The sequence below is a fragment of the Salvelinus fontinalis genome, chromosome 2 (genome assembly GCF_029448725.1).
Source record: "Salvelinus fontinalis isolate EN_2023a chromosome 2, ASM2944872v1, whole genome shotgun sequence".
NCBI classification, from domain to species: Eukaryota; Metazoa; Chordata; class Actinopteri; order Salmoniformes; family Salmonidae; genus Salvelinus; species Salvelinus fontinalis.
The window spans coordinates 46,768,017-46,780,619 of record NC_074666.1 but is presented as its reverse complement, the minus strand read 5'-3'; the positions used below and the strand labels follow the sequence as shown (position 1 = coordinate 46,780,619).

The window sequence follows — 12,603 nt, the reverse complement described above, 5'->3', positions numbered from 1 at the left end:
GAGTGGGAGTCATGAGTAGCCACGCAGTCATGGGTTAACAGGGAGTACTGGAGGGGGCTGAGTACACACCCCCGTGTTAAAGATCAGTGTGGCGGAGGTGTTGTTGCCTAGTCTCACCACCTGGGGTCAGCCCGTCAGGAAGTCTAGGACACAATTGCACAGGGAGGGGTTCAGATCCAGGGCCCTGAGCATAGTGAAATACTTGGAGGGCACTATGGTATTTGGAAGCAGAGCTGTAGTCGATGAACAGCATTCTCACATACGTATTCCTCTCGTCCAGGTGGGATAAGGCGGCGGCGCAGTGTATTAGTATGCAAATTGTAATGGGTCTAGGTGATATGGTGGAGGTGATATGGTCCTTGACTAGCCTCTCAAAAGCACTTCATGGTGACATAGGTGAGTGCTGTGTGTGTTTGTGTGTGTGTGCGTGTGTGTGTGCGCACACATAAAGGCTTAAGGAGCTTGCAGAGCTCCTACGGTGCAGAGGGAAGCTATGAGCCCAGAGTTTAGCCCGTCAGCACTTTACTGTCTCTAAGACCTTGCCTGGTGACCATTCACCTTCGGACAGTCTCTTTCAACGCCTGTGTCACCGCAAAAGGTCTCCCCCCATTTCAGCCCTGTCATGTATTTTAATGCATCCTCAATGCAAGCCGACCTGTTCTTTTAGTACATTTATGCTGAAGACGAAGGAAATTGTATCTCTGTTCTTTTCTTTCTCTCTCGTTCCCTCCATGCAATGTGTCGGCTTGTTGTAATATATAAAACGTTCATTTATTTTTTTGTGGATTAATCCCGAATTCCCGACAGCCGACGCCCAGGCAGCCAAGGTCAGAAGTGTTGCTAAATCACTAACAAAAATCTGGTTTGTGGATTTGCCATAAATAAGCAATATTCGCTCTCGCAGAATGTTCCATTTCTTTTGTTGTTAGCATTTTTCTCCAACTGAGTTATTTCATTCCCTTCTCCCGATCTGCAGCCTTTTGAATTAAGCCACTAGGATTAGATCGGTTCCAAACTTGTTCATTGTAAGATGTCTTTAATCAGAAAAAGTAGCGGAATTAAATGAAAAATAGCTGGATGGGGAGAAAAGACGTGTGATTGTTGTTGTTCGGCTTGTGATTGGCATGCTTAGTGATTGTGACAGATAGAAGGATAGCCAAATGTGTTAATGATAGATGGGTTCGACTAGGAAAACTGTTCTCAATATAGGAGTGCTGATTTCGGGTCCATTTTGCCTTTTAGATCACAATGAATAAGATTACACAAATAGAAGGAACCTGATCCTAGATCAGCACTCCAGCTCTGAGACGCTTGATACATAAGCCCCTGTCTTCTTTGGCTCTGACGAACTGTAGCTGACCAACTCTCTTGTTATCTTTCTCAGAACGATTTTCTTGAACCTAACCAGTCAGGCTTCAAGACGGGTCACTCAACTGAGACTGCTCTCCTCTGTATCACAGAGGCTCTCCGCTCTGCCAAAGCTGACTCCGCTGTTCTCATCCTCCTAGATCTATCCGCTGCCTTCGACACCGTGAATCATCAGATCCTCCTCTCCACCCTCTTAGGACTGTCCGTCTTAGGCTCTGCACACTCCTGGGTTGCATCCAACCTGGCAGGTCGCTCCTACCAGGTGGCGGGGAGAGGATCTGTGTCTGCACCACATGCTCTCACTACTGGTGTCGTCCAGGGCTCGGTTCTAGGCCCTCTCCTCTCTATAAACCAAATCACTTGGAGCCATCCTCTCATGATCTTTTCTATCATTGCTGTGTGGATGACACTCAAATACTTTTCTCATTCTTCTGACACCCAGGTGGCGACACACATCTCTGCATGCCTGGCAGATATTTCAGTTTGGATGTTGGCCCACCCCTTCAAGCTCAAACTCGACAAGACAGAGCTGCTCTTTATCCCAGGAAGGGCTGCCTGCTGCACGACCTCTCCATCATGGTCGGAAACTCCACGGTGTCCCCTTCCCAGAGTGCAAAAAACCTTGGCGTGACCCTGGGCAACATCCTGTTGTTCTCTGCAAACATCAAAGCAGTGACTCACTCCTGCAGGTTCATGCTCTACAACATCTGTAGAGTACAACTTTTCCTCACACAGGAAGTGACCTCAGGTCCTACTCGTCATATCCTGTCTGAACTACTGCAACTCTCTGTTGGCTGGGCTCCCCGGTTGTGCCATCAAACCCCTGCAACTTATCCAGAACGCCGCAGACTGTCTGGTGTTCAACCTTCCCAAGTTCACTCATGTCACACCCACTCTTCCGTACACCCCATTGGCTTTCAGTCGAAGCTTGCATCCACTAATTCATTTCAACTAATTATTATTAAGTAACTGGTTCCACAGCCTTTTTTTGTTTATTCAACTTTTCGGTCAAAGTGTTACATAACATTTTTAGTTGTCTCAAACTTAGCTCCAGCATGAGAAAACGTAAGCAACAATTCTGTCAACTTAAAACGATGTGTATGCTCAACTTGTCTCATATGTTCAACTAGAAATTATTATTTGGGGCATTTTACCTAAAAAAGACTCTGGAACTAATTACACACCCACTCACAGCGCTTTTAACATATAACGTATTCTATATACATATTTGACACACGTTGACATACATAATTACATTGTAAATGTTCAGTTACAGTGCATTCAGAAAGTATTCAGACCCCTTGACTTTTTCCAGATTGTTTTTATGCTACAGCCTTATTCTAAAATGGATGAAAGTCATTTTTCCCTCATCAATCTACACACAATACCCCATAATGACAAAGCAAAAACAGGTTTTTAGACATTTTAGCAAATGTATTACAAATTAAAAAAAAAGATATATCACATCTATATAAGTATTCAGATCTTTTACTCAGTACTTTATTGAAACACCTTTGGTAGCGATTACAGCATTGAGTCTTCCTGGGTATGATGCTACAAGCTCGGCACACCTGTATTTGGGAAGTTTCTCCCATTCTTCTCTCCAGATCCTCTCAAACTCTGTCAGGTTGGATGGGGAGCGTCGCTGCACAGCTATTTTCAGGTCTCTCAAGGTTCAAGTCCAGGCTCTGGGTGGACCACTCAAGGACATTCACAGACTTGTCCCAAAGCCACTTCTGCGTTGTCTTGGCTGTGTGGTTAGGGTCGTTGTCCTGTTGGAAGGTGAACCTTCACCCCAGTCTGAGGTGCTGAGCGATCTGGAGCAGGTTTTTATCAAGGAACTCTGTACTTTTCTCCGTTCATCTTTTCCTCGATCCTGACTAGTCTTCCAGTTCCTGCCACTGAAAAGCATCCCCACAGCATGATGCTGCCACCACCATGCTTCACCATAGGGATGGTGCCAGGTTTCCTCCAGACGTCATGCTTGACATTTGGGCCAAAGAGTTAAATCTTGGTTTCATCAGACCAGAGAGTCTTGTTTCTCATGTTGTTGTCATGTTGTGTTGCTACCATGCTATGTTGTTGTCTTAGGTCTCTCTTTATGTAGTGTTGTCTCTCTTGTCGTGATGTGTGTTTTGTCCTATATATTTATTGAATTTATTTTTGTTTTTAATCCCATCTCCTGTCCACGCAGGAGGCCTTTTGCCTTTTGGTAGGCTGTCATTGTAAATAAGAATTTGTTGTTAACTCACTTGCCTGGTTAAATAAAGGTTAAATAAATAAATGGTCTGAGAGTCCTTTAGGTGCCTTTTGGCAAACTCCAAGCGGCCTGTCATGTGCCTTTTAATGAGAAGTGGCTTCCGTCTGGCCAATCTACCATAAAGGCCTGATTGGTGGAGGGCTGCAGAGATGGTTGTCCTTCTGAAAGGTTTTCCCATCTCCACAGAGGAACTCTGGAGCTCTGTCAGAGTGACCATCAGGTTCTTGGTCACCTCCCTGGCCAAGGCCCTTCTCCCCTGATTGCTCAGTTTGGCCGGGCAGCCAGCTCTAGAAAGAGTCTTGGTGGTTCCAAACTTCTTCCATTTAAGAAAGATGGAGGCCACTGTGTTCTTGGGGTCCTTCAATGCTGCAGAATTTTTTTGGTACCCTTCCCCAGATCTGTGCCTCGACCACAATTCTATGGACAATTACTTCGACCTCATGGTTTGATTTTTGCTCTGACATTCACTGTCAACTGTGGGACCTTATATAGACAGGTATGTACATTTCCAAATCATGTCCAATCAATTGAATCAATCAATTCACAGGTGGACTCCAATCAAGTTGTAGAAACATCTTAAGGATGATCAATGGAAACAGGATGCACCTGAGCTCAATTTCAAGTCTCATAGCAAAGGGTCTGAATACTTATGTAAATAAGGTATTTCTGTTTTTGTTATTTTATAAATTTGCAAAGATTTCTTAAAACCTGTTTTCGTTTTGCCATTATGGGGTATTGTGTGTAAATTGATGAGGATTTTTTTTTATTTAATCCATTTTAGAATAAGGCTGTAACATAAGAAAATGTGGGAAAAGTCAAGGGGTCTGAAAACTTTCCGAATGCATTGTATACTGTCATTATTATTCAACTTGTCCTTACCTGGGATTTGAACTCACAACCTATTCAACCACATTCAGATCTTCCTGCTATGCCACCACGCCGGTATCAATGATAATTTATTCTGACTATTCTCTCATCATTGATTTGATTTACTTACTTAAGCAATTGTATGTTTTCTGTATAGTTGTCTGGTGTTTGTGGGGCCTCTTACTCTGTTTAAATAACACGATTTTAAGTGGTCTGAATTTTTGCCTATGTTTTCTCATGTTGGAGCTAAGTTTGAGCCAACAACAAATGTTACATTCTGGTAAAACGTTGATTGAAAAGTTGAGTAAACAAAAAAAGGAACCAGTTACTTAATAATATTTAGTTGAAACACCTAGATTTGTTTTACAGTGTCAGTTTTTACCACTTCTACTCCTGATTTTCTAGCTCTCCGTCGGTCCCCATCGCTCGGAGTTAGCTAGCTTTATGGTCTCTTAGCTCGCTAGTTGGCTACCAGCGCTGCATGTGCTTTTTAGCTAGAAACCTTTGGGCTAACCCCTACTCGGTCTGCGTGACTAAACCCGAGCGGTACTGTTTCATCAAGTGTGTTACCCCACATTTGAAGCACAATCCTTTACATTCCCTTATAAACCTAGCTGTGCGAGTGGCTTAGTTTACACACCGAGTCAGGACTTGATATAAACACGGGTGGTGATAGCCCGCTAATTAGCTCGCATCCCTGTCAGCTCCATTTTCACTACCCTGAAAGTATTTAGACTGTTTCTGCTTATCTGACTTCCGGCTATCGTTACCCTGATAGTCTCCCGTTACTTCCATGTCTTGTCCGACTTCCCCATCGAATAGTAGGGTGTCGAGTAGTGAGCTTGCTAGCCTCCTCCACGGTAATTCCATCTGTTTTCGTCCATCCATTCGAAACGATATCCTCGAGTGTACCGACCAAGGGGGAGAGAAAGCGGCGCAAGCCAAACAAGGCTTGCCCTGGCAATTGCGGCAACGACATGTCCCAGCCTGATTCCCATCAGCTCTGTGCTACATGCCTCGGCATGGACCATACTTTGGCAGCTCTCGTTGACCCCGCTAGGTGTGTGCATTGTGCTAAGCTGGGACCCAGCATCATTAAACGTAGAGCAAAGTATTGGCCAGGCCTCACTCTTGTTCGAGGATGACTCAGTTGACAACAAAGTCCCACAGGAGGGAGAAACCCGGACCCCCAAGTGCATCGCTGAGGCTTCCGGGAGAGTCATGGCGCACGCGACTGTCGGCCATATAACGCAAGGATGTCTGAGATGGAGAAGGGAACACTTCTGTATGGACAGATCGATCCCACCAGACTGTTCGGACCAGCAATATCGGAGATACAGGCCAGGTTTGAGTCTAGGAAGATGGGCTTCCTGGGCTTCCTGTTACTAGTTCCCATCACATCCAGGCCCACAGGCCTACGGTGATCGTTCAGAATGTTCCCATTCAAAACAATCAACATGTCAAGGGTTACCTTGTCCAGCCACCAGGCCTGGCAGGTTCCCTGTCCCTTCACGGGACATGTTCCCCACATGCGCAGTCGCCCTCTGGGTCATCGAACCGTTGGCCAGGGGTACAGACTACATCGGAACAGTGCAGTCCACTGAACAGGGGGAAGCGGTCTAAGCCCTCAGAGATACTCCATTGGCCAAGGGAGCCTCACGGGTGGTGCCGAGGGAGGAAGCTCATCAGGGCTTCTTCGGCTAACTCATGCCATAAGTTCACTCTTACCGACCCAGCAGCAAAATATGGATTGTCTCTGGTCCTTGTAACCTGTCGAGCATATCTCACTGTGGAGAGAGTGATGGCTTTTGCCACTGCCCGGCAACATTAGTCACATACTGGATGTTAGTATGAGGTGTCTTGAGCTCATGGCCTCCATGATTGTGGTAATCCCGCTTGGCCTCGTCCTCATGAGAGACTTCCAGCGTTGGGTGACCTCCGCTTGAACCCATCTCTCCACAGGCAATATACTGCCAAGGAGGAGCACACTCCTGGAAACTTCCCTCTCTGGCAAAAGATGCGTTTTTATGGAGGAGCAGCGACGATCTGTTGTCTCTCAGAGAAACATGTGCCAGGCAGACTAAACTCAGGTGTGGATTTACAGTCACTGGGGAACCCCCTTCCAGGGGAGTGATGACTTCATCCCGAAGTCGTCGGGACGTTACGGTAGAGCTGCCATCGATCTGTACACAACGCAGGACAACGGGCACCGTCGCCTGTTCCTTGCAATGGGAGATCACAATGTTCCTCTTGGTGTAGAAATGCTGGCCACTAGTGGTCAGATGTGCTTCTGTACCCTTTCCTTCCCTTGGGCCTGATTTCTCTCTCCACTCACTCTGAACAGAGTGAAAGCGAATGGTCTATCCCTCATCCTGATAGCCCCACCACCATTAAGGTCAACTTGGCGGCAATCTCAGCTTGCCATGTAGGAATAGGTGAAATGATGGGGTTCACCCCTTTAGTTCTTCGTTTTATTTAGGGAATGTGCTGTCTAATAAGATGGCCATGTTGCTCACCTGACTATTCCAAAGGTACGAAACGAATGCCATGCTCATTCCTTAAGTAATTTCCATGACTCATAGTACCCTGGTCAAGCCACTGATATTTCCATCTCAGAGAATAGTGCGGAGGCTAGTTGGGCTTCCCTTCACACTTTTGTGAGGTTCTATCATATGGACTTCACAGCGCCATCCCTTGCGCACACACTGCTTGGCGCTGGTGCTGAGTAGGATTGATCAGGATTACTACCATGTAGCACAACACAGTCTTCTCAGGAAACGGGATAATGACAGTCGGAGCATTTTGCAAGTGTCCCTTAGTGAGATGTCAACTGAAAAATAACTATCGGTTGCGGTATGTAACCCCGATTCTCTGATGGAGATTAAGGAGGCTTCTCACCAGATTGTACCTATTGCGCGACTTGTGTAAGAGGAAGTTCGTTGAATGAGGAAACCAGATCATTGCGGGTGCTGTATAGATATCTGCAGCTCACACCCATTAAGCTCTGATTGACCTTTTAACCATGATTTAATAAGGTTTCAGCGAGTAGGACACAAAGGGGCGCGTCCCATAGTGAGACGTCTCCCTCATCTCCTTCAGAGAACCGGGGTTACATACCGTAACCCAGGCAACATCAACTAGATTCAGCCGCGGCTTGATTTTTTCTTGAGGAGATGGTCATGGGGCCAGAACACAATAAAAAATAATTTGTAGACTGCAAGAAGCCCAACCAGGTATAACATTTGACTAGAACATGATCCTCTCAAACCTTGCTTACATTTGTATACAATCACATACAGTACATACTCTGTTATGCGTGAAAACTAACAGATTTCGAAAATTCGAATCACTTGGAGCTGATTTGCTGGTGTTTTTACTGTCTTATGTCCAACAATAAAATAAAAATTGGATCAGAAAACTTGGGCGGCCAAATAAAATAATCCACAGGCCAAATTCGGGACACTAGTTGGGGAACCTTGTCGTAACCCATAGTTGTTTCTACTGTTGTCTACCATTTTGGCAACAGTTGCATTAGCAGCTTAGATGACTCTCCAGTCCAAAGGCTAACCCTTTCCCCCTTCTCTTCCCCCACCCATTAACAGAAAGCGGAAATCGCTGTGGCCCCATTGACAATCACGCTGGTCCGGGAGGAGGTGATCGACTTCTCCAAGCCCTTCATGTCACTGGGCATCTCCATCATGATCAAGAAGCCCCAGAAGTCCAAACCTGGGGTTTTCTCCTTCCTGGACCCGCTGGCCTACGAGATCTGGATGTGCATTGTGTTTGCCTACATCGGCGTGAGCGTGGTGCTCTTCCTGGTCAGCCGCTTCAGCCCGTACGAGTGGCACACCGAGGAGCCCGAGGAGGGCACCGACGGTCCGCCCAGCGACCAGCCCCCCAACGAGTTTGGCATCTTCAACTCCCTCTGGTTCTCCCTGGGCGCCTTCATGCAGCAGGGCTGTGACATCTCCCCCAGGTGAGAGATAGATGCATTGCTACTTAGACTGCATGATATACTACTACTACAGTACATGCATACTACTACAATACACACTTACTACTATAGCAATATATTCTGATACATTATACCGAAACATCCCCCAGCAGGGAGATAAATATCACCACTACTACATGAAAAACATACTATTACATTACACCCAAACATCCCTTAGGTGAGAGACAAACACACATAATACTAGATTACATCCAAATGTCCCCTCAATGTCCTTTTCTTTATTAGGTTAAGTGTTAAAGGCTTGTTGACATTGATAACAGCTGCCTCGGGATGCTATGGATCATACAGGATACAGGTTTCATTCGCTGGCTAACTATTAGTCTCTTCACTGTCTGTTGCAGAACAAACATAGGTACAATTTGGTACAATTTGCACCCTAGTTTTCTTCATGGATGTTCACACCAAAATCGCCACTATGTCGCATAAGTGAAAATAACGAAATATCATTGGCCTGTAGATTTGTAATAAGTATGTCTTATCTCGGCTTATCGTTTGTAGTCACTGTCTCTGCTATGCTTTACTGTGTGTTTCGGGGGGTGTTCATTATGATCTGTCTGTTTCAGCATTTCTCATCTGCTTTAGAGGGAAATTGCACTGCTGTCCCATTGTCTTTGATGTGTCTGGTGTGTATTTGTGCTATGTTTCATACACTGTATTTCTGCGTTCAACAGGCACGAGAGGTCAAAGGATATATCATTCATTACTTACTATTAGCTACCTCTCGTACGATCATGAACCACATAAAACTATTCCGTAACCATTCAGTGCTGGGTGTCATTGCTTCCGGGTCAAGCTTCCTGTCTTATCTACTTCTCGTCCAATCATGAACCACAAAAAAAGTATTCTGTAACCATTCAGTGCTGGGTGTCATTGCTTCCGGGTCAAGCTTCCTGTCTGTGACACACTTTTCTGCCCACTCAGCATCTGCTTGCTGTCCTGTAGTCGTGATAAGGATCTTTATGGTTTGTGTAGTTCTTTTTCTAGTAATTTCATGACAGACCTGGGTCAAATAGCCTACATAATATCCTGTGTCAAATACACATGCATTTGAGGTGTGCTTGGTCTAGTTTGAAGTTGGCACTTTTAGGACTATTTGCTGTGTGATACCAGGAAAACTTAAACAAGCACAGCTCAAAGTATTTGAAAGGACTTGAGGTTTTGTATTTGACATGTGTCAAATAGGTCCTAAGTCTGCTTTATGATCCCTGGAGTTATTTTAAAGGTAGACTCAGTGATATTAAGTTAGCATTACACTATCAGTTGTGGGGACTTCCGCAAAACACACAAAGACAGCCGAAAGCAAAAAGTTGATCTCCCCTGCATTTTCTTTGGTTCATACTGCTGCTCGTGGTCACATCATATAGCTGAGTTTTAGTTTCAGCTCTTCTAGTCTTTAATGGTTCCTATATATCTCTTAGTTCCTCTAAGGTTCCTATATACTGTAGATCATAGTCTTTAAGATTAAGAATGGAATAAGACTGAGAGGAGGGACCAAAACCAGCCTGTATTTTTCAGCCCTCCTACACAGGACCAGAGCAGAGGCATACACAAGATGGAGAACACTAAGGTACATTAGACAAGAGCACCGTCAAAATTATAGTGCCCGTTACGTAGCATCCTAAAACATCCTATAGCATCTCTACCTTGAGGGAGCTATAGTGGGCCTATGATTTTGACTTAAGTCCACTTCATTTTAAGTAGTCCACTTGAGAAGGGATCCTCATCCACCAAATACTGTATATAATTCCGTAAACTTTCCCAAAATTCTCAGGTTTTCCAGTAATCCCAGTTCGGGATTCTCGCAATCAAGAGGGAATACGCAGGAAAAGTAATCATCTAACTGGGATTCCTCCAACTGGGAATTTCTGGGAATCTTGGGACGTTTTTCTGGAATTTTATGACCTGCTACTGTTTAGTAATTTAGTCAGCATTCATTATTTAGTATTGAAACATATAGAATTTATAAATTTTGTCTACATTGTCCTTTTGTCTCTCCGCAGTGTGGCCTGCCTACTGTGCCTGTCTGTCCCACACCTGTCACAGATACAGTTACAGTAATCCCACGGGCCCTGTCTAAATCTGTCACCAAAAGAGCCCTTGTTCACTCTGGAGGGGTCGACTGAAGTTTACCCTGACAAGGGGACATGTAAATCCCCTCCACCGAGAGATTAGGGGACTTTGGGAGTGTGGAGAAAATGAGGGAATGACAAGGGCACTGTTTTAGTGATGGGTTTGAGGCTATGCCACACCACTCATCTGTAGTGATGATAAGGAAAGGAAGCTGGCGTACGTGTAAGGCATATACAGGAAGCCATCTCACACTGATAACATACACAGTCCAATCAGAGATGATGACCCAGTGGTGAGATGATTGACAGGTCTAAAGGTCATTCGCTACTGAAGTTCCGTCTTTTACCTTAATGAAGGTTAATTCCGCTTCTCTCACACACATACAGACACTCACACACACACGTCTCCCCAAGGCACCCCATAATAATTAATGCAGTAATTCATATCCCTGTGTGCTCGTCTCCGATGGTAATGCCGGGTCTCCATGGCAACGGAGAAGGGAGTGTGTGTGGGTGAAGTGGTGACATGGGAGCTCCCTAATTGAGAACAAATCCCAGTTTAGAGTAACTAAAGATGCAGGGTGCATCCCAAATGGCAGCCTATTCCCTATATATTGCACTACTTTTGACCTGAGTCCTATGCCATTTGCGACGCACCACACTGTTATTGACTCAGGAGACCAGACAGATACTTAATTATTTACACTATTAAGATATTCACAATATCATAATAATATTCAGAAATCTTTGTGGATGCTGAAGGCAGTATGTCAACGATTTTGTTAGACCAGCAAGGTTTGTACTTTCTGTAATTTTCTGTGTATGTTTATAACTTTTGGCTACTTTCTATGTTTAAACCTTTTTTCAGCCAGGTAAGAACAAATTATATTGACAATAACAACCTGGGTACACCTTGACTCGTGTTGGTTAACACGCTATCCGATCATCCCCAGAAATATCCATGGACAGTTTGATCTGGGTGTGATTGGTCTAAACTGTGCTCACCGGTTTGCCTGATTGGATGGGGTGCGATTGGTTTGGTCTGTTCTTGAAGGCTGCCTTCCTCTAGTCTGGTCTAATTTAACAGGTGCGATTGGTTTGGCATGTTTGGTCAGTGCTGATTGCTTCAGTCTGCCCTACTATGCATATTAAAATCATATTTGCCAGACTGCATCACTTGAGCGAGAGTATGAGAGAAGTGAGGCTGAATTTTTACAAGCTCATGTAGGGTCAAATTGATTTCAGGAAATAAATTCTTAATCAGGGCTGCAATGGAGAGGACAGGGAGGGAGAGAGAGAAGGACGGAAGAGAGCGGGAGAGGGGGATAGCATGACTAACTAAAGCGCTAGGGGCTAGCCTGGGGGTGTATCATGCTGGGAGCAGACAACACATCTTCATTTATTTAGGCTCCTCTCAAGGTCAACCTCACTGTGGCTCTCCTCTCTCTATCTCCCTGTCTTCTCTCTCTGTCTTCCCCCTCTCTCTCAGTCAGAAGTTAGAAGTCAGAAGTTTATATACACTTATGTTGGAGTGATTAACTCGTTTTTCAACCACTCCACAAATTTCTTGTTAACAAACTATAGTTTTGGCAAGTCGGTTAGGACATCTACTTTGTGCATGCAAGTAATTTTTCCAACAATTGTTTACAGACAGATTATTTCACTTATAATTCACTGTATCACAATTCAAGTGGGTCAGAAGTTTAAATACACAAAGTTGACTGTGCCTTTAAACAGCTTGGAAAATTCCAGAAAAATATGTCATGGCTTTAGAAGCTTCTGATACGCTAATTGACATAATTTGAGTACCTGTGGATGTATTTCAAAGCCTACCCTCAAACTCAGTGCCTCTTTGCTTGACATCATGGGAAAATCAAAAGAAATCAGCCAAGACCACAGAAAAAAACTTTAGAGTTCCACAAGTCTGGTTCATCCTTGAGAGCAATTTCCAAACGCCTGAAGTTACCACGTTCAACTGTACAAACAATACTACGCAAGTATAAACACCATGGGACCACGCAGCC

At 44.7% G+C, this 12,603-nt stretch overlaps 1 protein-coding gene across 1 annotated transcript in view; it reads left to right on the top strand.

Annotated features, from left to right (window-relative positions):
- LOC129867100 (glutamate receptor 4-like) overlaps window positions 1-12,603 on the top strand; it is an 87,793-nt gene that overhangs the window by 49,463 nt on the left and 25,727 nt on the right. The window contains exon 10 of the mRNA XM_055940274.1: window positions 8,098-8,471. Coding sequence (XP_055796249.1) covers window positions 8,098-8,471 — 374 coding nt within the window. The remainder of the gene's footprint in view (window positions 1-8,097; window positions 8,472-12,603) is intronic.